General features: G+C 38.8%; 1 protein-coding gene across 1 annotated transcript; it reads right to left on the reverse strand.

Annotated features, from left to right (window-relative positions):
* Positions 1-18: 18 nt before the first annotated feature.
* ALG6 (ALG6 alpha-1,3-glucosyltransferase) lies at positions 19-25,732 on the reverse strand. The gene is made up of 15 exons (XM_076340018.1): positions 25,707-25,732; positions 22,425-22,536; positions 18,700-18,784; positions 14,600-14,689; positions 13,588-13,676; positions 11,218-11,300; positions 10,453-10,517; positions 7,949-8,134; positions 7,316-7,451; positions 5,118-5,203; positions 4,451-4,535; positions 3,260-3,330; positions 2,199-2,267; positions 1,851-2,049; positions 19-1,579 (listed from the first exon to the last, which is right to left on the reverse strand). Exons 2-15 carry the CDS (start codon positions 22,504-22,506, stop codon positions 1,382-1,384), a joined length of 1,524 nt encoding a protein of 507 aa, XP_076196133.1. The 5' UTR covers positions 22,507-22,536; positions 25,707-25,732; the 3' UTR covers positions 19-1,381.
* Positions 25,733-27,539: the final 1,807 nt, after the last annotated feature.

Here is a 27,539-nt window from a genome sequence, read left to right on the forward strand (position 1 = left end):
TTTTTTTTTTTTAATATATATATATATGTGTATATATAGTGTCAGAGCAGAACTAAGAAAAAGGATAGACTGACTCCTAATTAAACTATACTACCATGAACTGCTTTATGATTTATTTTCTTACTACATGCTTTGTTATGTATATAATTATTCCAACAATTTGTATTCTCTGAACCATTGGCATCAGAGGCTGCACTGTGCAGAGGGAGAAAGTGCAGAGTTTAGTTCAGTTTACATCTGCAAATTACTATGCAATAAGGGCTGTTTTTCATTGTGGGGGTTTTGTCCTTTTTTTTGAAGAGCCTCGTATCTGCTTTCAAACTGCGCTGCAGTACTTCAGCTGTTATTTCAGTAGAACCAAGCTTTTTTGGCTTTTCAGTCCTGTCAGAAACAGTTGTTGAGAATCATAAGACTACACTAGTGTTAAAACCAAACCATAGCTGCTGATCTACAGCGAAGGAAATCTACTCCAACCCGCTGCATACACAAGAACTTTCCCCTTTCCAAACTTCACAGCCTCTACTTCTGTGCCCAGCACCAACTCTGGTGCGTCTCTGTGGCTTACGCAATTCTTCAGCATTCTGAAAGTATTGGTAGTGTGGAAAATAACACATACTATAGTTTAAGAAAACCAAAAGCCTGTGGGTGAACTGAAGCTGCTACAGAACTGCCGTCCGAATGCGCTACAGAACTTGGGTCCATCTTGTGGCTGAGCGTATATATCTCCAGCCAATGACACTGCTGGAAGGTTGAGTTGAGTTTTCTTCCCTACAACATTAGCTGAAGAACCAAGTGCTCTGCTTAGATCGCAGCATCCGGAGAGTTCCTCACACCGACACACAGCCTTGTGCAACGGCCTGGATGAACTGCAGTGTGCTATACGAAACAGCAATGGAGGACAGTGACTGACGACACAACAGTTTGTGTCATAAAACAATTCAGCAAGACAACTTAAGAGCTACCAGTCAAGAGTTTCTACTTAACCTGCACTACTTCATTTGCTTATGCTTTTTATGCTGGGAAATGTGTAAACTTAATGCCAACAAAACAGTTTGCTGTTTTGCTAATACAGGCAGGGTATTTTAGCATTAATTCAAAATTTGGTCCTTTATTAGGTATTTTAAGTTTACAAATGGTAAGAAAAGTATTACGCTTCTGAAGAAGACAGACCAAATCACACTTCCAAGTGTTCTTCAAAATACTTCTCCTTTAAAACAGTCTTTGATTATTTTGTGTTTAAATATGCATAATGTGTTTCCTGATTTTCATTAGGTTACAGGAATTGTATTACATCACAAACAGGTTTACCTGCAATGCCAGACACCGTTGACTGAAAATACTCTGCCCTTTCACAGTTTAGTCCTTGATCTTCACGGGTTGATTAACTGATTTTCTTCTGACTTCTACTATTCTTTGAGTCCCAGAGTATAACAACATTAAAATACACCAAAAATAATAAAAAGTGTAAGCAAGAAATAATGGACACGGATACAGGGAATAAATCCGGTAACCTCTGTGGAGGATGCACTGCAGCGCTCATTAGAGACAGGATGCCCATCAGGGTTACGGAAAGAAGAAACTGTAAGATAAGGAACAATATATTAGCTAATGGTGATTTAACACCTCAAACAAGTAAGCTGTTACTTTCATTACTTGGGTGCTCTGTATTCTTCAATCTATACATAGATGACATCGCAGAAAAAAAATTATAGCACACCTCTACACTGAGATAGCATGGCTTTCCCTGTTTGGGGCTTTATACACAGTTACGGACATAAAACTGGTTTATGCAAGTACTTCAGTACCATGAAGAGCTGCAACTAAGAGTTATAGGAATTAAAATTGCTTACCAGACTCCTGACAATCTTTGGAAATGACTTAAACCAAGAAACATGTCCCTTCAGGGAAAGGGAGAATGGTTTCAGCTGCAGGTCCTCTGCTGAAGTCTTCTCAAATATGGAAAAGGAAGCCACACAGGCTGACAAGAACGCCAGCATTGTCACAGCGTAGGCCAGCAGCAGGCCGTCTTTCAGTAGAAGAGGCAACATACTGTTAAAACAGAATTGCCCGCAGAAGTGAGTGCACATTCTGAGTCACATTTCAAAGAATGTAAAAAAAGAGGAAAAAGAATACATTTATACTTAGCAGAACTGGGGAAGAACGCTGTTTTAAAATAATGTTAATAGTGTCCAACTCACCTGAAAGTTGATACAAGTAAAAACCACGTAGCCATGAAAGGGATTTCATTTATGATTAAGCAGACTGGTCTAGAATGAAAAGAGGAAAACCAGATATGCAAACGCTGAAGTGACAGCACTTCGTCCGCAACCTTTCACGCAGATGCTGCACTCCCACTCCTCTGGGGGGCAGGGCAGAGCTCTACTCCCCGCCGGCACGGGCTCAGGAAGTCCAGGAACAGGCAGCGCCCAAAGCGCTGCATCCTCTGCTGGGGCGCCCTGCTCCCCCCTACACGCCCCACTGAACCCCAACATGCAAATACTCTGCCCTGCGTGGGGGTCTGCAGCAGGAGAGTCGCTCAGCAGAACACTTGCAGCGCGTACCACTGGCACGCACAGCCAGCCAGGTTAGTGCCTGTTCTGTGCAAGGCTTTGTGCTGGCTTCGAGGAGCAACTGTACTGCAACTTCTAGACAGCTGCCTATAGAGATAACAGGAGTTCTCTAACCACCAGTTTAGCCTTCCTGTCAGGCATGAAGGAGAAGTGTTAAGAGGGCTGCCTCTCCAAATCTTCCTTTATCAAACGTTACTTTCAGGTACACGCAGGACATCCACGCAGAAGAGCAAAGCTGCTGACTGTCCCTACAGCCCTCACCTCCTTTGGGGCAGGGGATGGGAAAAACATACCTTAATGACAAAGGGAGAGAAGGACCCTTTACCGACGCTGTTAGTGAGGTATCAATCGCCCGGTTCAACTTACCACTGTGCTCCAGCCTTGCTGGGCAGCTAAGTACAAGTCTCTGCTGTCTACGGCAGCATCGCCTTAACCAACCCCACAGCCAGTCTATCCCTGGACGAACAGCTATGCTCTGTGCCACGTCATACTCCAGGAAATGCAGTCAGAACACTGGCCCGGAGGGACCAGCATGGCTGCATTTGTATAGTTCCATTTACAAGTTATTCAGAAAAGCAAATGTGTAGATTTTTTAAAGTCAGATATATTTGTAAGTGAGAAAGCAGCATGCAATAATAAGATGAGGAAAAGAAGATCAAAATACATCCACAGAAAAATAATTTACTTACATTGACACTAGAAGAATAGATTTTTCATGTACTTGAAAGGAGAACAGGAAAAATGACAATGCACAACTAACCTTAGAAAAGGAAATCAGAGAAATATTAGTATATGTGACTGCAATGCAAAGCACTGTTTTAGTTTCTCTACTGGCATAGGCTCTACATGAATGTATGAGCTAAATGATCTGATTTTTCTAATTAACTGCTACATTTACTCCAGTGTGATTTACAAGTACACAGAGCTGCTTCTGTAACCACCTATACATACTAAAAAATACATTGTTTGAAAGTTGACCCGGAATTATTCAGAAAGCACTTCATGTAAAGAGCCCTCACTCTTGCTTAGCTTTACTGACAAGAGTATCCCCACCAAGTAAACACAATATTCACATATATAAGCACCGGCAAAGTTCAGTCACAGTGAGAACTACCCACCTTTTTGACATAAAATTTTGCTCATGATCATGAACAGCCAATATATCAAAGCAAACAAACTGTCTTTTTTTCCCCACCAAATAAAAACACACTGCAAAATATAAACCAATTCTTAGAAAGGATAAATGTTAGTTTTAGGCAATGTTGCAATAAACTCTCAAACAGTACTCACATAAAATTAAAAACAGAAGTTATCTTGTAACTCTTGAAACCTTAGGACCAGCTCCATATAATTTTGATTTCAAGGAAAACTGATTTTTGCATGTAAGTCATGTTAATGTGCTTAAATTCAATGATATAATATGACTAAGAAAAGGCAAACATTTGGGAAAATAGTATCATTTTCTTTTCAAACTGCTAATAAGCTTACAATGTCCATCTCGGGACGTTTTTATTGAATTTTGCAGCCTATGCAGTAAGAAAAACTAGCACTTTGGAAGCTAAACAAAAAGGAGAAATTCCAACTCTATGAGGCTTTAATGTGTACGGAATCTTCTAAAGACTCTTTGGAGGAAGATAATAAAAATACAGCATTAAAGAAAGACAATTGAGGCTAAGGAAGAAAAGTCTGGATTTAACAGACCAGTCAGACCCCCCCAGACATGTGACAGCAATACGCTTTTTAACCAATCTCTTCAGCAGAAACAGAACGGCATTTAATGGTACACGCACTTCTGCACATTGCAGCAACTGTAAGTAGAACTGTGGGTCACACACCAGTGCTGGATATAAAACAAGGAGCAATTAAAAACATACACTTACCAAAGCAAATTTAAATCCTCGGAGAGAAGGCTGGACAGTTAGTTTTATACAAGTAGGAAGCAGGCTCAGGAATGTTACAGCAAAACTAAAGAATTTCGTAAGGAAAACAGTTTTACTACATGAGTAACTACATCCATGATATCATATAATCGCTTTTGAAGACTATGTAAGTTAGGAATTCAATTGTAATACTCAGAAGTACAACATCACTCAAGAAGACTCAATCACAAGAGAAGAGCACTGAACGGTCTTCGCTGACGTAACTGCTTTCAAAAAAGGAATAAAGCATTTCCATTAATATTTCAGACCCTGTAGACCTAGACTTGAATTGTTCGGTTACTCAAAACACAGAACTGTGAACTCTGACCTTTAAGAGCACTAAAAGAGGTAATTCTTTGAAGAGGAAAGCATGCAGATTTTAACTCCGTTTTAACCAACCAAGTAGCTTAAGTCACTCTATAAACAAGCAGGAAATTTTTCAGTCATAAGTTTTCCTAACAGTACTTGGGGAAACCCTTATCACTTGGGAGAAAAGTACAGTATAGGAAAGAAAGCATTTTTTCATGATTTTAAACAGCACTTCTCATAATTCTTTGACAAAAATTACTCATTTTGCAAAAAATAATGCAAATAAAAAACTACCTAAAGCACTTCAGCTGTGTCTTACCTGAGTTTTAGCTGAGTTTGAGGTGATACTATATTCTTTATCTTTATAAGGACACTTAGACTGCACCAAATATTGGCTACTTTATCCTGGAAGGAAAAAAAAGGTAATTAGTGATAATTACATTCATTTAAACTTATGTTTGTGACAACAACGGGGCTTGGGAGGTGGGGGATTGTTGGGTTTTTACCATGATAGTGCAAAAAGACACTTGCAGATAAACATCATATTCTTAGACATACTTTAAATTATTCTGATCTTCAAAAATGGAAAGTTTCAAGAGACTCAATTAAAACATGTTCTAAAATAACTAAGAAATAGTTCTTCAGCACAAGACACTACTTCTTAACTCATGAGATCACGCGTTTTGTGAAAATAAGGCTCTGAAACTATCTGTCCCTGATTAAATACTGGCATATATGAATCTTTTTTCAAATGTGAAGACATTCTGTATACTGTCACATTTCATTACATACCTGAATGTATTTAGCTGTGCTTACTGCTTGCTAGCAATGACAGAGTTAACCTCTAATAAATCAAGAAGTCTAAAGACATTAGCAGTTGTGCTAGGATCACTTTCAAAATTAAATTTGTAACTACAGCTATCATGCTCATGAAACTCATCCCTAAACAGCTGCTTGAATCACAGCTGTGTAGACATAACAGCAAGAAAGCTACTAGCACCAACAACTGAGCCATCTTCCTCATATGCTCACTAGCAATACAGAATATGCACTTCAAATCTGCTGAGGATTACAAGTGAACAGAGGGTTTGGCAGCACCACCGCGCACACACACAGGACGCCTACTTAATAACCAATACGATTTTACAACCATCAGCATTTGTTACTGCTTCTGTAAATGGGAACCAAAGAACCTGTTACACGCACCCCAGTATAAATTTACTGTGCATTGCTTACGTGGACAATTCCTCATTTTATCTAGATTAGCATCCAGCAAGTCACTCCCCTGATCAACTCAGAAAACATTTGGGCTAATATTAGACTAAAATCCTCATGCTCTTTCGGACTCCTTGGTTATTGTCATTTACAGATTGCATTTTTAAACTTCATACTGGATAAAAGTGTGGTGACCAAAACTATTTATAAATTCCAGATAATTCCCAAGGAATAGGTCATTGGGGGTGTGTGGGGTGTGTCTTTTGTGGGAGTTATGTTTGGGGGTGGGGTGGTACGTTTTGGGGTGTTGCTGTTGTTGTTGTTTGGGTTTTTTTGTTGCTGTTGTTCTTTAACAAACTAGCAGGGAATACACTGAGAACACTTCCATACCGCTGCCCAAATAAAATGCTGCCTTTGGTACATCAGCATTAACTTTTGAAGAAAAAAGTGCCAGTTGTGATATTATTCATATCTAAAGAAAATTAAAAGAAAATTTAAGATGAATCAAACTATGTGAGCATTTGCTTAAATCTCTGTGACATCAAAACCTGGAAGTTCAAAGCTTCATTTTATTGGTTAAACTTGAAGTTGAGAATTTGCTTTTAAAAGTGTCATATTAAGAGTCATGCCCTAATTAAGCAAAACAACAACTCACTGCTACTTGGGAAATGAGTACCCTTTCTTTTATCAGCGAGACTCCTGTGGCTTTAGCATTAGGTAAATTAGTAATTGCTTTGCTGGATTAAGGCTGCGGTACTCAGCACCTTGCAGCATGCAAACGTCAATAGCCTGAGGAAAAGTAAAAGCCAAACTGGCCTAAAACTTTTGGAAAATATTGTGGAAACTTGCACTGAAAATACAAGGTGGGTCAAAAAGGAAGTTCTAGGCTGCACCCAAAACACTATTTTTAAAATTTTTTTAAAATAATTAACCTTCTTGAAAAAAGCTGAGCAGAACCAAAAACAGAGACTGAAGCTGTTAACTTTTAAGGTTACATCTTCTGACACTGTCAATTACTACGGAATCTATTTCAATGGAAAAATGTATGGATTGAAGTATGGGTTTGATGATGGGATAAGTGTTGTCTACTCTTATAATATCCTGGAAGATGCCAGCTGAGCTGGGGTTAAATACTGGATTAAATAACTGGCAAGAAACGACTGCTGAAGAAGCCATCTCAAATTACTAGTTCTGTGGTGTGTCTCCCACATGAAATCCCTAAAGGTCACGATGAAGGTTTCTCAAGGGATCTAAGAATACGGCACATTTACAGCGGGGTGGGGGAGAAGAAAACATGCATGCCTCAAACAAGCCTCGGTCAATGGGAAAGAGTCTTCTGAGTACTTGCATGATTTGTTCCATGTCGGTACAGAACGGGAGCCAGCAGACAGCAAAGCAAACCACCACTGTCCCTGCTATTTTAGTTAACAATACTAATCTGCAATCAAGAGAAAAGCTTACATCAGAAAAGATAAAACCAGCTACTGGTAACAAAAGTCAGTTCTTAGTTTATAGCATAAACCTTTTTTTAAGAGAGATACAGAGCTGAAGGTAACAAATCTAAACAAAAAGAGCTACCACTACCACAGAAAGTTCATCATCCCCAGATTACTGAGAACAACTCCATGAGAACCACAGAGCTACTGCTGTCAATCTAATCTGGTTGCCCACTGCAGCCCATATTTAATTTAGCTTACAGAATGAAGAGTGCTAAGTAAGGATACCTTAACAGATTTTGCTATTTGTTCATGCTTAATGTAGATCTCAACAAGAATTGTTTATTTTGCATGAGGGGAATACATTACAACAAGGTAAGTACCTTCCACTAGAAATTAATGCAGAAATGACCACATGCAAATAAGAACACTCAGATTCTCAATGACAGGCTGCCTGGGCGTACTCTTGAGAAAGATAAAACCGTCTGAAGTCACTTACCCCTTTCCTTTCAGTCCCTTCTTGAAGCACTTTCCAAGTAAATAGCAAAAAAAAGGCAGAGAATGGTAGAGTTCCATTTGCTTATAATTTAAGGCCAAGCAAAATGCCACTGACCCCAAAAGGTCCCAGTCATAAGACAAATAAAGTACACCCCACAAGGCAAAGCCAAGGCTCACTGAGTTGTATATGGTTTTTTATGTCAAGGACAAGATACACATCTTAGTACTGGAAGTCAGTAATGAATGCCCTGAGGGACAAGTGTAAAATAGCATGCAAAATAAGTTTTTCCAAGTTAGTTTTAAAAACACATTGCCAGTTGTGACTATGTTGTTCACAGAAAGAAATAATTTTACTTCTATACAAAGTGTAATTTTTATATTTCCAAGGCTTGATGCAAAGCTTGCACAGGCAAAAATGGGGGGGGGGAGTGTGTGTGTGTGTTAATTATACATGTAATGTATACTCAGTCAACCAAGCTTTTGGTGACAGTGACACTACTTGGTACAACGCATCAGGGTAAGTATTTTTTTTCTTGGTATTTACATGATTAAGGATAAAGCTTTCAAGAGTCTCTCCTCCCAGCTCCCAAAAGACGTGCAGAATATTCAAATACATCAGTATTTAAATTATATATTATTTAGTTCAAGGACTCCTGAGGCTTTTGTGATTATATTATACTCGCAATGCACCCTCATCCATGACCAGTTCCCTTAGCTGCTAATACTGTACGAACAATGAATAACAGTTACTAAAAGCAACGTTACTTCCTTATGACTTTGAGAACAGGCTCCCAAGCTCAGCAGAGTTTGAAGAGACTAAGCTATACCTACTATTAAATTGCAACAAAAGATTAGCTTTGTCTTTTACTGTTATTTTTACACAATGAGAGAAACCAAGTAAGAGATACTTGTATTGTCAGAAATCTCACAATATTTTGTTTTCTCTTTGTCAAGATAAATAGCTATGATAACACATTCAGATTGTCTATGTTGTTTTCAGCCCACTAAAATTTCCCACTCAAAATCACCATGTATATTTGAAATCTCATCAACAAATTATTATACCAAAAGGCTGCGATCTTGCAGAGACGTGCAGCAGCAGTTAAGGTTAAGTAAATCTATTGACTTCTCGGGAGCTGGTCACAGATAGTGAAGTTATTCATGGAAGAGTCACAGGGCTGGAAGAGACCACAGGAGACTATGCAGAACACGTCTGCTTCAACACAGTGTCTGCTGCACCTGTGTCATTCCTGACATGAGGTTTGCTGAACCTTTTCTTAAAGATCTTGATGCTGCAGATTCCACAACATCCACAATCTATTCCAGCATTTCACTGTAACTATGGTTCAAAAGATTTTTCCATGTATTTTAAAAAACCCAAATATTCCCTGTGGTAACTTAGGGCCGTTACTTCTTGCCCTATCCAACATAAGACACACAGAAGAGATTACTGCCCTCCTCTTTGTACATCTTTTACATACTAGAAAATTGTAACCCTGTGCCACCTTCTGACCACCAGCTTCTCTCACCTAAGATGAGCTGCACTCATTCCCATCCCCATTCTTATAAGTGATGTCTCCAGATGATTTACATCTTTAAAGAGTCAGGCCAAAAATAGAATTTCAGAATTCCTGAAACATAACTCAAATATCCAACAGCATTATGAATTTTTTCTCTTCAAAATCTGCTTTCTAAGATATATCATCTTCCAAGTTCACCATGCACTCTCTTGGAAGAAAACCACAAATTACTAAACTATTTGATTGTCACAACTTGATTTAGTAGTAGATGCTGAGATTCAATATCTCCTTGGAATATTTAAATATCTACATTTATTACAACTGCAGGATTGTGTCCCTCTGGCTCGACAGCACTGAGCAGCACAGCCTGGAGTAGTCAACTACCAGCATTGGCTTGTTGATGTGCAAAACAATTATAAAAACAGAAACCTTATTAAAAAAGACCCACCTGTGAAGGTGTCTGCCACCAATATTGACTAGTTAGCTCTGATGGCCTAACTCATTAGATGCTTAGCTTTTAAATGGTTAGGCATTAAGTGAAGTGAATCCAGTCTCAAGTAATTGTAAAGGCAAGACAGAATGGCACATTTTATAGAACTGAACATTTTATACAACTACACTTGACACACTCCTCTGCCACCTCAAGAAGATCTAAGGTGATTCTCTTTCCAAACACAAATCACAGGAGCACAAGCCATCATTCTTTTCACTGTCATAGTACCATTGACTTTTTCTGCAATAAAGTGATTGACAGAAATACGAGCTTGAGGCATGGAAAGAATGCTATTCAAGTTTGGATTGATTTGTCCTAATATCAACTATTTATCTCCAATATATTTCAGACTTACAGTTTTCTTTACCGAGGGGCAGAAGCCCCTCAGAAGACTTCATATACAAAGGCAACCCTCTTCCCAGCTAAAGACAAGTACTAAAGAACAGTGTTACTTTGTAAATGGAAATTCATTTCACGGCAGAACAAGGATACTGGAAGTGTCCATGGTCAACAAGAATGAGGCCTGGATAAAGCAGTATACAGAGAGCACTGGAAACCTGGAAAGAAGGATCAAAAAAGGAGAGGGGAAAATAATTAGTTCCAAGTTAGACATTAGACAGAGAAACTTAATACTACTTCTCCAGTACAAAAATTTGCCCCTCCATGGTGCATTCTATATGTAGGAATCTTCTGTACAAGTAATCTTCGATCAGTAATATTTTGAGGAATAAAAAAGGATAAAGATTTTCCATAAATAAGAAATATTGAATGGAGACCAGCCTGCCCTTTGCCAACCAGCTCAAAGATCACCCACACCCATCTTAAATGTTGGAACCACTCCAAAAATCAGAAGACTTATTATTCCAAAATGTATTGGTTCTACCACAAGGAATGTGCAAGACAAAGCAGTTCCTAGATTCCCCCATGTCACAGCACAAATCTTGGTTTTACTACCCAAGTAATAAATTCAGAAAGAAATATAATTCAGGAGTTCATGGCTACTAAACTTCAGAGCATCTTGTTATTGTTATTGAAAGCACTAAAATAATTGCTGTAAGGTAAGTTAATGGCTTTTTTTTTTCTTTTTAACTGAAAAGCCTTCAATACGAGATACACTGATTGTCATCAGTTTTACATCAATTGAAGCCATCGCCATGTTCTATATTTTAATTAACTCTCATACTGTTACATTTCTACCCTGTTTTAACAGTATGTTTTCTTTGTTTTTTAATTTACACACACACACCAGATACTTACCTTCTTTTTAGTAGATGTTTCTTTCAAGGAAAAACAATATAAAATAACTGCAGGAATATAAACCAGCAGATCAGCAACAAACACTGAAAAATAAAGATTAACTTTACATTAGAGTCCTCCCACATACCTCATCGTAATGCTATTCAAGTTGTGTATTTTCATCTGGATTGTGAATCTTTGACTCTGCTTCTTAATGGTCCACATCTTGGTTGTATTTAGTGTAAAAAAACTCAGATTATAATAACTACACAATGTTGGAGTGAGACTAGTTGTCTACCTTTTGAATGTGGGGTTTGCATCTGTATCCTCACTGAAGAGTTCACTTTAGTCATTCAATTCAACTGAAGTTCAAAGTCACGTGACTACAGTTTCAGCTGAATATGCTTTTCTATTGTCTTACATTGCGTTACAGTATGTTTCATTGTTTTAAAGATAGCTCACGTTTGGCAGTTACACCAAAGCTGGTTTTTTTTCCAATTGTTTTGGGAAAGACAAGGAAAAGATACAGGCAAATAAACATTAAAATATCAGAAAGTTCTTCATTAGAATAAACTGGGTAGTTCCACTTCAAAGGACAAAAAGAAATAGGTCTACAGAATTTGATCTTGTTAATGTTTCTAACACTATCATTTCTGATGTCCAAAAGCTGCTGCTTCCATGTGTTCAGCTGTTTTGGCTTCTGGCACAGCCTCAGTCAATAAGGGAGCACACTCTAGTTCCTCACATGCCGAAATGAGAGAAGGCATTCTTAATTCTCAAAAGAAATCAACTACAACTAGATCCAGTCAAGTTCTTTGGTGAAACAGACAGTCTGGAGACACAATTAAGAAGCTCTAGATTACAGCAATCTCCAACATATCTGTGTGAATTACTAGTGACGTGGATAAATAGACTAAAACTAGTTATTTGGCTTTGATCATCTGCCTACAGCAAATATATGTAAGAGGGTCGACAAGAAAACAGAACCAACAGGTTCACCTGCCTAGAATTACGTCAACTCCTGCTTGTGCTTAAACCACCAGGTGAATTCTTCTTGAGTGTTGCCTTAAAAGCCTGAGAAAAATCTCAGATTATTTCTATAAACAGGTTTCAGAAAACATGCAATTATTCCAAGAGGGAAAGTATACTTTGCCTCTTTTTAGTCACAGGCTTTGGAAGAAAATGTTTAAAGATATCAGTTATTCGGTGATTAATTGTTTTGCAGGCTTAAGCCACAATTAAACAAATATACCCAAGGTGTTAGCAAAACAAATACACTGACACTTAAAATAAAGGTGTAATACCAACAGCTGACATTGACCATTCTGAATTATTTCAATGCATTTTTCTAATGGCTATTGTTAAAAAGTGTTTATCAGTTCTAGATCCATCAGTGGTTTGTCAAGTGAGTTGATTTCAAAATTAATAAAAACCATTTCAAGGCTAATTAAATTCTAGTGATTTTTTTTTTTTTCAATCAATTACTAGAGACCAGACTGAGAGGTTTGTGAAGTACAGAAAAGCTATTGATGAACAACAAATTCTGCTGTTGCAATCAGAAAGCATTTTGTGGAAGTCTAGTGTTACACAAAGCAAAAGACAGATTTAAAATGAAAGAAAACAGTAACAGGATGATATGGCATCTGCAGTTGCTTAGAGAACAAGAGCTCACTGACTACATTGTTTGCTGTCCTACTGATACAGCTACTGAATTGTTATCTACAAATTTCTTTCTGCACTTGTTTTATCCTTTTCTTTGTAGAGGCAGTTCAAAATAATCAAATGGTCAGAAAAGTGACTGCAGAAAATGAAATTTAGGATAGAAGTGGTAAAATACGTTTTTACTTTTTTGTTAACAGAAGTTTATCCCTAGCAAGTGGTGACCGTTTGAAAGAAAAGTGACATCTTTAAAAATATCAAGTATGTCTCCCTTTCAGATAAAGTATACAGCTCATAATAAAGATCTCCGAGACGTCAAGAGGCTGTTAAGTCAGTGAATGCCAGTATACACGCAAAATAATTTTACAGTAAAAACCGAGCTAAGCTGAAAATGAAAAGCCTATTTATCAGAATGGAAGGGAAAACAACAATACTATTTGCAAAATTAAAAAATGGGTCTATGCTACAAAAAAGTAGCTTTGTTTTAGAGTTTTTACTGAATCAATTGGGTTGAAAACTTGTTTGCATATTTTATATTTATCAGCTTCACAAATGATGGCAGAAGAGAAAAGAACACAGGAGTCAGGTTCATAAGTGGACCTGCAAAGCCACCCAAGTCAAAGAACTGAGAATAAACTGGTGAAGACAGAGAAGCTGCATGATATTAAACATGCTAAATTAGTAAGCAAGACAAATCTGTATGATCATCCTAAGGAAATATAATTTTCCTACCTGTTGTACGCATAAATAACTTATGAGGCTGACTCTCATACCCCCGAGATGTGTGCAGAGCAATCCAATCAGGATTTATTAACTTTGCACTGTAAAACAAAGTACAGACACATCAAAATGTAGACAGCTCTCATTTCCCTTTACACTCCTTTCAGCAATAAAGATGACATGCACAGGAGCATATTCCAAGAATTAAGATGAATGAGAAGAAATATTTCAAAGAGCAATAGTGATCAATGAAAGATTTTCCTAGTTTATACTATAGACTTCAGCTGCTATTTCACAATTAAAAAAAAATAAATCTTTGAAAACAGTGAAAATGGAATACAATATTTATTAGGACAAGATAACCACCTTCAGTCTAGTCCCACTGACTTTTAAAAAAACAATTGTAAATACCTTTCATACTTAAGTATTAAATATAAACCATTTACAGTTCACACAGATGCCCCACATAACTGTGCTTGTGCACTTTAACCTACATTCTTATTCCATAAGTCTCATTCCAGCAGCAGTAAAGCCCTTGTGGAAAAAGTATTCCAATAACAGAATTCTATTTACATGATATCCAGTCATCAAATGTCACTTGGGCTCTCCATACACAAGAGCTTTCCCATGCGATGCACCCAATTCCTACAGCACTTTTCTCTGTGCATCACTGATCCAACAGTGGCTTATATGGAAAGCTAAATACTAAGTCACATCTAAATCTGCTAAAATTTACAGACCTGGCAAAAAGAACGTAACCCTTCAGTCCTCCTTGCAATAATTTTAAGACAGAAAAATAGCACTATTCGTTTTAAGCAAAAGGGATACACATAAAATCTATTTCCCTAGCTTTAAAGGAGCAAACAACATTTTCCATTTCATCAGCTGCCCAGATTGGTAGCTTTTAGCTACTAGTTTCTCTCCTGAGAAGAAAAAAAAAAAAAAGGAAAAAAAAAAGGAGAGAGAGGCGAATTTGATGTTTTGTATTGTCCACGGAAGTAAGTATTTAAAATAATGAACTTACATGTAAGCACACACAAAACTGTGATAGGCAGTAAGAGGTGGATAATCAAGGCCCCAGTATAGTAGGTTGTTATCACTTGTATTGAAGTACCTAAAAAAAAAAAATTTAAGAAGGATCTACATTTCCAGCTTTGTTTCAGCCCAAGGAAAAGGCTGAATAGTAAACCAAATATTTTATCAACTTATTCAAAATCCAATATAGAAGTTAGCAACTTCTATATCTGCTTTATTTTACTTCACACAAAAAATAATCTCAAGCAACAAAACAAAAGCAAAAGTGATTCACAGTACCCTCACTTGGGTTTGCAAAACAGATTAAAAAAAGGTGCTAAAGCTTACTTACCTGGAGAGGGAAAATCCTTGATGTGAACAGAGTTTGACAAAAATCCAGAGACTAAGACAAAGCCTGCACAAAAATAGCTGTACACCTCTACTGTAGCTCTAGATTTGTTTATGTGGTAGGCTTTGCAGGTCTTCACCTCCATCTACAAACCAAACCTACATTTTTCATGCATGTCAATTATTCCAGAAGACAGCAGTCAATTTGCCAAAAAGGAAATAAAACCAATGCAGTTAAAAGGAAATTTCAAAAGAAATGGAATTCGCTAGTGATTTTTCCTTATATTAATCCTAGATACCTTTTTTTTCTGGACTTGGACAGCACATTTAGTATGTGACAATGACTTCTGAATAGTCAAACTTTATCTGCTACTCTTTTAGACTGTAATGTAGCAAAGTTGTGAACTGCTTCTACTCAACAGATGAAAATTCTGAAAAACCATCAGTTGAAGTTATACTGCTGGAAACCAACCGAACAGCAGTGGAAAAGGGTGTCATAAAGATATTACACAGACAAACAAAAAGCAGCATAGGTCTGGAAAAAAACTATGCCACAGCAGGTGCACCTAGGCAATTCTGTCAGCACGAATGTAGGAGTCAGGGGGCTAACAAGTTCTTTAGAAGGCAACACCAAGGTATCAGAGTAACACCTCCTGCATAACCAACACAAGGTCATGAACCTCAATCAGATATGTCAGCCACAACCACTTTACCTAGTTCTACCTCAAAACTCAGGCAGACCATGTGAGAGAAAGAAAAAGGATTTTCCCATTTGTAATTACGTTGTGTTGGTATTTCTATGGAAGGCTGGCAGCAGTTAAAATTAAATCACCTCTTCCAAATGAGAAACAGAAGGTTTTATCCAAGGAAAACAGAAGTTACAAAAATAAGGCATCAGACCCTTTATATCTTGCAGTGAAACAAACTGACTAGTCTACTCTAACTGCCAAGGGGCAAGCTCTTGGCTTTTCCAGTTTCTCTCTTCAAATGCAGCGAATTTTTGACGTTATAATAAATGATATTTCTTGAATTCCTTATCAGCTGCCTGAAGTATCTTATGAACTGATGATAAATCATATTTCTGAGTTGCATCTCTGCTTCCTATCCTATGATTCAAGACTGCTCATGCTAAGGCAGTTCAGATTCTTCATGCAGATTGTAATAGTCTGCAACTTCGTAGTAAACTTTCCAGTTTTGGGTTGATTTTTTTTTTAATTTTACCTTCCATAAATTCATAGTTTCAACAGAAAAACAATCCCTATACCCAGTAATATTTAGCAACAAAGTCTTCACAGTTTTAATTAGCAGTATCATAAGAAAGGATGTTCTTAAAGTAGCCTTTAATAAATAATATCAAGGCTCTAAAGAATAATAGGAAAAAAGAAACATTTAAATTCTGGCCTCTGGCTCAGAGAAATCTCACACAAGGAAACTAAGTACAAACCACACTGTTGTTTACTGCAGCATTTTTTTTTTTTTTTAAATAACTCTTTGCTGTGGATCAAAGAAAATAAGCATGGAACATGCAGCTGCATTACCTATACATGCCTGTTTAACAGTAAACATGACAATTAAGTCTGTGAAAAGATTGTCCTGGTTTCGGCTGGGATACAGTTAATTTTCTTCCTAGTAGCTGGTACAGTGCTGTGTTTTAGATTTAGTACGAGAATAATGTCGATAACACACCGATGTTTTAGTTATTGTTAAGTAGTGCTTACACTAGTCAAGGACTTTCCAGCTTCTCATGCCCTGCCAGCGAGAAGCTGGGAGGGGACACAGCCAGGACAGCTGACCCAAACTGGCCAAAGGGATATTTCATACCCATCCATGACATCATGCTCAGTACATAAACTGGGGGAAAGCTGGCTGGGGGGGCCGCTGCTCAGGGACTGGCTGGGCATCGGTCGGCAGGTGGTGAGCAATTGCATTGTGCATCACTTGCCTTGTATATTCTTCTATTATTATTGTTGTTATTATTATTACTATTTTATTTTATTTCAATTATTAAACTGTTTTATCTCAATTCATGAGTTTTCTCACTTTTACTCTTCCGATTCTCTCCCCCATCCCACTGGGGGTGGGGGGAGAGTGAGCGAGCGGCTGTGTGGTGCTCAGTTGCCGACTGAGGTTGAACTACAATAAAGATCGAGAGATCTTATAGGACTATGTCCTCACGAGAGAGCTGCTCTCTATATTTACCTAGACAAATTTACAGAACAACACATGCTTGCTGCATAGACAGCTTTTCTAAATACTAAACAAATAACAGCACTAGAAGTCATTAGAATCTCAACTTCAAATTTGAACACTGTTTTTACATACCAGAGTATAACATCTGTTCACACTGCATATTTCTATAACACAGGAGGGGAAAGACAGCTTAGTATTCTAGAATGTAATCCCTTGCATGTCAGCCGAGATGTTCTTTTCCAAACGCCCAAGACTGAATATAACTTTGCTGTATTAGAGATTCAATTCCCAAAGCAGACCCAATCCAAAAAACTTCTGTTATAAATAAAACAAAGAGCAAATACAACAAGACTGAGATGCCCAACTGGCAGCCCATAGGCTAAACCCAGCCTGCAATATAATTTCATCTGGCCCCCGGGTATGCCTAGAAATAATGACTGCTGTAACTCTTAATTTTAAGTACATATAGTTCCGCGTAGCAGAGTGGATCAAAGCTGCCAACTCTATTATTATGTCAGCTTTTCCATTAGCCCAACTCTGGCACAATGAGGGGTTGGATATCCCAGAAAAATATAGAAGAGAAATGATAATATAGATACAACGAGATGATCTGAAGTCACAATATAGAATCATCTGCAGAGTTCCACAGAGTGCCGTACTTTCAGAATTGGCCCCACTTACATTTACAGAAATACAATTGAATTAATATTCTATTCTGTCATATCGGTCTGTTCCCCAACAGATAGCTGAGGAAAAAATTACACCAAACAGAATGCCACTAACCCTGTTGGAAGATGACCTGGAGTTCCAATGTATTCCAATTTGTGTTGTAGCATATATATGGACTAAATAATTTTTACCATTCCATGCAAGCTCTAAAGAATATTAGGAGTAACGTAAAAATAAATAAAATATTTAGAATAATTTTCCTACTGTTTTAAGTGATCTGTACAAATTAAGTTCACTATCCTTACATCTAGATTCCAGGCATCCACATTTTAAAATCTATATTAAGAACATTGGTGTGAACAATGAACTCACAGGTGTAAAAAACAACCAGTGCCTGCAGCACAAGAATTCAAGTCTCTGCATTTACTGGCATGCCCCTGCCTTTTAGCTTAGAGCAGAGTTCGGTTTGGTTTGTCAGTGTCATGAAAGTTTTTGTGCATTAGAGAACTGGAACTCAGGAAGCTGAACTGATTTTTTTTTCTAAACCAGGAGAACAAGCTTCTCTATGATCTCTTATATAAACCTTCTAAAAAATTGCTTCTTGATCTTTCCAGTCAATTCAGAACAAAGCTGGAGCTTCACAACAGAGACACCTACCAGTCAGAATATTTTGTTATACAAGCTCATAGCTAGCAAGTCAAAGTTCCAAACTTGAGCTTTTTTTCTTTTTTGTAAAGAAAATGGTACCTCAGTCTAAGAACAGGGTGATATTATATTACTACAAAAGGTTTTTTAGAACAGGTCAGAGAACAGTAGATGTTGCAGAGGTCTTAAACTTAAAGGTATATTAAAGTTTCATTACATTTACCCCTTTGTAACCTGAACTACAATAGCACTACGTACCACTGCCTGATGGGTAAATTGTAAGTAACTTCTTGCCAGTGTCTCTGAGCTTCATAGTCTCCATACATAGGTGGTTTTCCTGCACCTAAGAAGAGATGACAGAGTATTTAGGAATTTATTCGGTTTATGCAGATTGCTTTTCCTCCAGATATGTATTTGCATATTAATATATTATTAATTTTATTCTCCATTCCTCTATGATACTTGAGAACAAAATAAAGACCTCATCTGCTATGCAGTCTAACAGGGAAGAGGAAAAAAAAAAAGTTATGCATTCTTTTGGCTTTCTGGATATTTCTGCGATAAGCATTTATCAAGATATTCCACTGTGAAGAACTGCTTTCTCATCTGACAAAAAAAAAATCATTTCCAAGTGAAGATGAAAAATGTGGCATTTTCTCTGAAATAAGAAAAAGTACATAACGGACATCTTATACTGATTTTGTGTGAACTACTACACTTCCTTAGTATATAATAATTGACAATGTTCTCACTTGTGTTTCAGCCGTGTTGTGGTACCTTGCTATTAAAAGTAACAACCAGCCTTATTTTTAAATTTACTTAGAACTAGGTCCTGCTGCAAGTTCCCCAGTTCCTCTCCCTTTCCTCTGTTGCCTGCTTTGCAACACTAGCAAAAATACTGCATCTGTCCCTTTCCCCATGATTCTTAACAAAGAGTTAAGATGAGTCATTTACTAAATCAGGCCATTCAGTACACAGAATGGGTTTAGAATAATTTTTTCTTACAATCTACAAAGCTTTCTAAATAGTAACAGCTCCATTTTGGTACACAGGAATTCTCTCACACACGTTTTTCAACTGAGTGATTGTTATGTAGCAGTTCTGCAAAGTGAATTATGTTAAAGGACACTTTTCACACATGCATACATAAGTCTCTCAGGAAACGAAGATTTTTTTTTTCCCATGGAAAAAAGCTTCATCAATGCAAATATTTCAGATGTCTACTCATAAAAAATTCCCTCAACGTAAGCCTAACTTTGATAATAGTAGTATGTTAAGCATCTTTATCACAGAGTTTATTTACTTCTATTAACCTGTGCTTATTGAGAACAAAAACTGGACCAATAGTACTTCCAGTAAAATATTGACACTAGCCAGACAGAGATTTAAGAGTTTCTTTAAGATATAGGAAAGCCATCTATATTTTTTTCACATGATCTATGTTTGTGGGAGTCACACAAGCTCAGATATGTACTATTTATTCCTGGGTAGTGGAAAGAACAGATTATCTCCGCTAATTTATTCCTGGGTAGTAGAGAGAGTAGATTATCTCCACTATATGACACATTCAACTAAAAGTTTCCCAAATAAGTGAGGTCACTGGAGGAGGGGAGTTTTATCAGTGTCTATTCTGTAGCTATAAATCTAGTGGAACAAAGAACCTGTCATAGGATTACTGAAATACAAAAATAGGTGTTATCCAAATTTTAGAGCGTGTGTATATGTATGTGTTTGGTGTGTGTTTGTGTGTATATACACACATATATAAACACACACATATTTTATTTCAGCTTCTCCTCCTGTCAAAAAAAAAAAAAAAAGGAGGAAAAGAAATGAATTGGCTTCAGAATGATCAAAAAAGACCTTAATCCAAAGATTCGATTACTAAAAGCCAAATACGGAGACTGATCACACATCAGTTAGAGAATGCATATTTAGCTTCCATCTACAGCAAGCATCAAGTATACAGCCAAACAGAATTCAGAATTAATAAAAATGGGGTATTTTATTTTAAAAGGGTCACAAATCCTTTAAATTTAGAGTGGTCTTATTCAGTTTTATTGTTACCTGGAAACAGACATTTTTAACGGTCTGAAGCTGCCTTTCAACACAGGTATTTAGCTTCTACTTATTTAGCAGGAGTTTAGCAGTGCATTAAAAAAACCACATTAATCTATGAAGCCAAATTTTTCCTCAATAATTCTCTGAGACCAACTAATCTAAGGTCATTGTAAATGGCAACCTTTCAAAACTGGGTATTAGTTACCTGCTTTCTCATCATCGTGACCCTAATTCCATAGGCAGATCCAAAAGCATGCTAGATGGCAAGCAATGGAATGGAAATGATACAGCAATCCAAGACTATGCAGTAAATGAGGGCAGAATTAACCTCCTTGCTTCTGGCCATCCATGCCACACGTGGTTTCAGAGCATGCCGAATCAGCATTTCTACCAGAGTCTGCTTCAGAGAACGATGACTACTTCTAATCCTTTGCTCAATTTTATCGCATTGAGCAGCAGTGAAAACAAAACAACAGGACCACATCAGTTTAAACATTACCCTGCCCAATTTTTTTTTTCCTTGCTCCTGTCATTAAAGGTTTGTTACATCTGAAAGAAATCAAAAAGAAAAAAATTCTGGTGTACTTATACATTTGACAGCTCTTTCTAACATCCAGGTTTGTCTTTTTTTTTTTTCAGCCAGCCAGTGCTCAAAGTTAAGCACATGCTTTAATTATTTGCTGGATTGGATCAGACTCAGCTTTTCCTATTCCAAAGTAAGTTATATGATCATTCTGTATGAAGCATGATTAAAAAATTGTTATTTCAGTTCAGGCATTATTTTAAGACTCTCCTGCAGAATCTTGATTGGTTTGAAATTAAATCAACTTAAAAAAATCTAGTTAGCAATGTAATTGTAAATACTTGCAGCGCAACAGAAATTTAGTATTGTGTGGCAAAAGACATGGTGTTTGTTTTTCTGCATATTGATGGGTAGAAGAGAGCCTCAGTTACCTACAGAACAGACCTCTCATAATGGCATTTTCAGAAAGCAAACTCAAAGTAAAACAACTGTGCAAGAAGGTATGCATGCAACTTATCTTCAAGCAAATTCCTTCAAGTAAATGAAACCCAGGAACTACCAGTTTAAAATCACTAGAATACTACTGAACAGCTCCAACTACTCAGGGGATGAGGCTCCCAATTGCCTTAACAGAAAACCAGAGTTGAATGTGACTGAGCTTATGATTCTTTTAGCTGATGGGGACTGAAAGTAATGGTTTGTTTTGTTTTTTTTTTTTAATTCCAGATAGCAAGCTTTGTGCAAGCTTATGTTAAGTGTAGGAATGGCATTGAGAGGTTTGGAAAAAAACTTGCTAGTTCTTTGCAAGCATTATGAGATGGGGAGGAGAAAAACTCATCTGTTAAAAGAATATAGCTCTAGTTCATGCTGTAAACTATCTTAAGTATAGCTACAAGGCAGTGTAATCACTCACTCCACGTCACCTTTACACCGTCTTCATTATCACCAGTACAGTTTTACCTAAATATAAATTAAGGCTATATCTGTTACAGAAATTAAAGGACAAGATTAAACAAATGTACAATTGGACTGCAATTATATTCTGCAGCTACTGAAACAACAAAGGCATAGGGGTGAACGGCCAGCTGTTCTCTGGCTCCTCCTAAAACATTACTGACCGTTGTGTCCCGTCCCATCCCCCCCCAAAAAAAAAGTTGTGGGGGTTTTTTTCAGCATTTTGTTCCAAGCGGCTGTGATGTTAATCATTGCATACTTCAGAAAAATAAGAACAAGGTATTATACGAACCTTAAGGAAATAGAGAGGCACTAAAATACGACAATACTTGAAATAACACATTGCTTCCTATTTATGTTTTTACATGCAAGTTTATTTTCATTTATCACAAGCTCCATAATTCACCTTCACGTGGTTGTTTTACAGACCATGAACATGTGTTACCTGAATAAGAACCAAGCGATACAGTCCAGCGTACAGTAAGTGCTAGTAAAACAGTAATTGTCATTAAGCTCCACTTCTCCATAGCTGATCTTTGTAACAAGCCAAAAGGTACCTGAAAAAACACCATAAACATTGCTACAATACCGTCCATGGTTTTGTTCCTTAGGCATTTACTGGCACTACTGATAGTCCCGGTTTTCTCCCCATCCAGAAGCATTCTGTTACTATCTTGCGTCTGGAAGCACCCTGCAATCACGAGGGGTTTTCAGTACTGGAGAATTTCTAACCACGAGGCCAAATGCTGCCCAGAAGCAACTTCTCCCACTTCTGAGCTAGAAGCTGAAAAGGCATCTGACAAAATGCATAAAAACAGCAGCAAGAAGAAGGGTAAAAGATTTCAAACCACTTAAAAGAATTCAGATACCAGATCAACACTGCGCTGCACATACACACTTAAGTATCACCTTAATAAGCTCCACACAATTTGTTACACCAACAAGTAGCATGTTTTACCTGTAAATGACAAGAGAAGATTCTACAAGAGACCAGCAGAAAAGACTGTAGTGGTAGTCAAAATACTCATGCCAACCATGTTATGTTAAGTAGCTCACAAACTAATATTTGCCACCGAACAAGAAAAACCTCTCCAAAGAAGTCTTCCTAGATTAGTAAGTCACTAGGAAAAAAAAAATTATTGTTAACAAGCATACGGTTTTAAGAAGTGAGTAAATGTCCCAGTATTAAGTTAATGCCACTGATTTTCTCAATTAAGAACACCCCAGCCAAATTATGCAAAATGCAGACCTAGTATAGGCTTCTCTGTTGGTTTAAACACATTTTAAAATAATTTAAAAGTTAACCATGTACTGCCAGGTCTTATGCTGGACCAGGTATTGTCTATTCTCCTACAGCCATTATAAAAGCACAGAGCCCATCATAAACTCTGTATCATGTGTTCTAACTAATTCCACAGGAATACAGTCATGAGCCACTACATAATCAAAAAATTAAATGCATACTGCCAACCTAGGAATGCAAACATCTGGAATTAACGATGAAAAATCCTTGATCTGAATCTTACTTCAGTCTCACCAATATTCAAAAAGGGGCTTCACATTCTACCTCTCCCTTCCCAAGCATAAGCACACTATCCATCAGCTACCTCTCCCTACAGGATACACCAGATGAAACCTACCAGGCTCAAGAGATCCTTCTCCATTCTTCTACCCAAAAAGGCAGGAGGACTGATCTCCCACCAAGCTTGCTTGACCACACTAAGGATCCAGTAACAATAAGAAACATTGCTGTATCTGTCAAATTCAAGGCCACATTCATCAAACTCAGAAATCAAGAAACAGGAAAGTGATGATGTTGACCTATGCAAAAACCACTAACTATAGAATATGCAAACTTTGACCCAGAGAATCAAAAATATTTTAGAGTTAGAAAAAAACTGCAGAAGAAAGTACTCCATTCTTGACAGTGAGAGACAGCAGTAAATCCAAAGGCTGCACTTCCGCCAAATCAGCAGCAGTAGCACCGTTCCCTCCACAGTCAGCAAGAGATACATTACAGAAGAGTGGATGAGCCTGGGTACAACTGCCAAAGACTTTCCTCGCAGAAGAGGCATCATCCGATTTAAGTGAGTTTAATATACTTGCCACTGCCAAAAAAAAGGCAATGAAAAAAAATCCCACACAGCAGCAATACTGAACTGCTGTTTTAGTAACAGACAAGCAACATCCAAGACATGTTTAGGTTATTCTGCTCAAACTAAATCCATATTTATTTACTATTCACAGAAAGGTACGACCCAACACCACCATCAAGGGAAAAAAACAAGTTACTTTAACAATATAAATCTATGGCAGCAGTAGATCACCATCTATAGGTAGAAACATGAACACTGATATTTGCATGCTTTCAATGCTACACCTGTGCCTAAACCACAGGATAGGCACATTTATCTAAATAAAAGATACTGAGGTAGACTCTGTAGATCATTTTACCGTAAGTGAACTCTCATGCTTCCTAAACTTGGGTCCAATAAGACCAGAGTCCTATATGCCTTCCAAAATCAAGTGTCACAAGTCTGGCCTTTTCCTTCTATAAAATACTCACATCTGCCCTTCCTTTCTATCTCCAGTTAGAACAAGTGTTAATTAATAATACCTTCTTAATTCCTATGTAATGGCAGTCTCACCTGCAGACAGACTCCCCCATCTCTGTTACTCTCATTCCCTTCTGCCGTTCCCTACGTTTGGAGTAACTGTCATTTTCTGGGGTTTCTCCTTTCTCTCCTCTCAGAAGTGGTTTCTAAAATACTCCTTCCTACTTCTTTTCCCTCTTTAGTAATTATTCCATACTTCCTGAAACAAAAGCCATGCTTTTATTAGATTCTAAAGCATGGATCTCTAATTTTTGCTATCCCATGGGTAACAACGTTGAACAAGTAAGACTTTTCAGGAGATGATAAAGCTGGTTTGGTCAGTCTCAGCTTAAACTGTTTACCTTCTGCCTCTGGATGGGCAACACTAGAGGGTCTCTCGAGCGAGATGCCACGTATAAACATAAGGTGAAAATCACAGCTCAAAAAACACACTATCCTTACATGCTGCCTACTATGAAGATTCAGATAAATAGCACCGATACAAACCACCCACTCCTTGCCAAAGGGAAACTTACAGAACTCAGTCACAGATGCACAACCCTTAATATAACTTGTGGTTTTAAAAGAGATGTCAGTACGCAGCTCTGCAGCAACCTTTCCTTCCTCAAAAATGCGAACACTAAATTAAAAATTTCATTTGTTGAAGTAATACCCGTTCTATAAACCTACTGTTCCCCTACCCCTTGTCAGAAGACGTATTTATTTCCCAAATTTCCTCATTCATCCACCCTCTGTTCCCAGCCGCCTCAGAGAGAGACACGAGGGTAAGCTGTTGCAGAGGGACTCGCGCTCGGGCCTCCCTGCTAACCCAGCCGAGCTGCCCTCACCCGCCAGCGGGCATCGCGCCTCCGCTCAGCTCGTTCCCGTCCCGTTCCAGGCGACCCCCTTCCCCTCCGCCCCCAACCGGCGCCCGCACCCCGGGGAAGCGACGGAGGGGAGGCGCGGTACATCCGCCCCACGCACTAACACCGGCTCCCGGCCCCCCGGAGCACGACAGCGGGAGCGAGGCGGCCCGCCGAGCCCTGAGGGAGCGGGCAGCGCCTCCGCCACCCCTCCGGCCCCTCCCGTCCCGTCCATTCCCGCCGCTCTAGCGCGAGCCCGCGCCTCCTTACTGGACACAACCGGCGCGCACGCGCTTCCGCGTTCGAGGGGGCTTCCGGCCTCCGCCGGCTGGCGCGCGCGCCCGTAAGGCGGCGCAGGTGGCGCAGCGCGCGTGCGTAGGGAATGTCTGCGCCTGCGCAGCTCCGCCCGCGGCGGGCTGCGGCGGCTGCCCTCGGGTGGCGGCGGCCGCCGCTGGGGCGGTGGTGCCCCCCGGGGACCGGCCCTGCCGGGGCGGGGCACGGGCTGGAGGGGGTAGGAGCGGACCGCCGGCCCCTGGTCCACCGCAGAGGTATCGGGGAATCTGGGAATGACGGCTCGACAAGCAGCTTTACCTCAGGAGACACGGCAGCGCTGCTTGGTACTCAGCCACTGTGGAAACGGTGCTAGCCCCGCGCATGGGCCTAGTCAGCGCTGGGCAGCCTGCCCCGGGCTCAGTTTTACTCCGGCTGGTGCTGTCAGAAGTGGATGCTCCTTAGTTTTTTTACCCTGCTCGCATGCATCCCTTCATGGCGCTGGTAGTGCTTATGTCTCTATTGCAGCAGTTAAGGGAAGTGGGAAATGTAATAGTGGGTATTATTGGTGAAAAGCATAGCCCTGACACACGGGAAGACTGGCTTTTTGTTCAGGTGACGAATCTAAGTGTTTGTTTGCTCGTTTTTGCAGAACGAAGGGAGCAGCTGGAAGACTTGTTCTTAAACTGTGCCAGAGAGCTGGGAAGCAGCTCCTCAGCCTTTACGTCTGGGAGACAATATCTAGGAGCCAACGTGAAGAAGAAAGATCTTGGGCATCATAGGCCTCTCTTTTACAACCTTTCAGTTTTACCCTCTTTGATGCTCTTTAAGGTCTTGACAAAGTACATAGCATAACATACATGATCCTAGATCATCTTTATACAACCCTTACCGATATTTAAAAGTACAGTCTCTGTTTTTCTTTAGATTGCTGTGTTTTTCTTCTGGTTGTGTGTCTAACTGAGGCTGGGATATGAATTTTAGTAGAAAACGGATTATTTTTAAAACAAGATTTTCATGGCCAGACCTTCCAGATGCACTGCCGGTGGTGCTCTCCTTGGATTGGAATCACAGGACTAAAAGTTGTAAAGGATTTAAACCCAAGTGCTACAAAATGGTCAAGAAGTATCTGATCACTTATAACAGAAACCTTAAAGGAACCAGAGATGATAGGAAAACAAAATTCTTCACAGATTTTGTTTTTTTTTACATGTGCAGGATGTTTTCAAAATATATAAACGTTAGGCAACATACAGTATTGCGTACCACCAGAGGTGGCTTTCCTTCCTTGAAGTTCTTCCAGTGCAACATCATATAGAATACTAATTTCCACTATCCCAACCATTTGTCAGTTGAGTGCCAATTACTTGGACATCCTGGTCCCTCTTAGGCCTGCTATAATTTCAGCATTCTCAGCAACTGTCACTTGCGAGTGTTACCTCAGGTGGGACGGTATGAAGAAACTAGAAGTTTGTGGTCTTACACAGGTAAACGTAAAAATCACACTAGTCTGCTGGCCTGTCAAGGTGTTTGGAGACATGATCCTATTGAAAATGGCAGATTATGATAATCAAATTTTACATATTTTACCTAAATCTATTATACTCTATGGTGGTTTAACCCCAGGTGGCAACTAAGCCCCACACAGCCGCTCACTCACTCCCCCCCCCCCCGCTGGGATGAGGGAGAGAATCGGAAGAGTAAAAGTGAGAAAACTCGTGGGTTGAGATAAAGACAGTTTAACAGGTAAAGCAAAAGCTGCGCACGCAAGCAAAGCAAAACAAGGAATTCATTCCCTAATTGCCATCAGCAGGCAGGTGCTCAGCCATCTCC

The sequence above is a fragment of the Aptenodytes patagonicus genome, chromosome 5 (genome assembly GCF_965638725.1).
Source record: "Aptenodytes patagonicus chromosome 5, bAptPat1.pri.cur, whole genome shotgun sequence".
In the NCBI taxonomy this organism is placed as follows: Eukaryota; Metazoa; Chordata; class Aves; order Sphenisciformes; family Spheniscidae; genus Aptenodytes; species Aptenodytes patagonicus.

Bases quoted from the DNA above. Each gene is read 5' to 3' on its own strand.
- ALG6 (XM_076340018.1), bottom strand. From the start codon at position 22,506: ATGGAGAAGTGGAGCTTAATGACAATTACTGTTTTACTAGCACTTACT. The intron at 2,050-2,198 runs GTGAGTTGGACA...CTGTTTTAACAG, and splicing joins TTACTTGTATCAACTTTCAG to TATGTTGCCTCTTCTACTGA. The intron at 1,580-1,850 runs GTAAGCAATTTT...CTTATCTTACAG, and splicing joins CAAAGATTGTCAGGAGTCTG to TTTCTTCTTTCCGTAACCCT.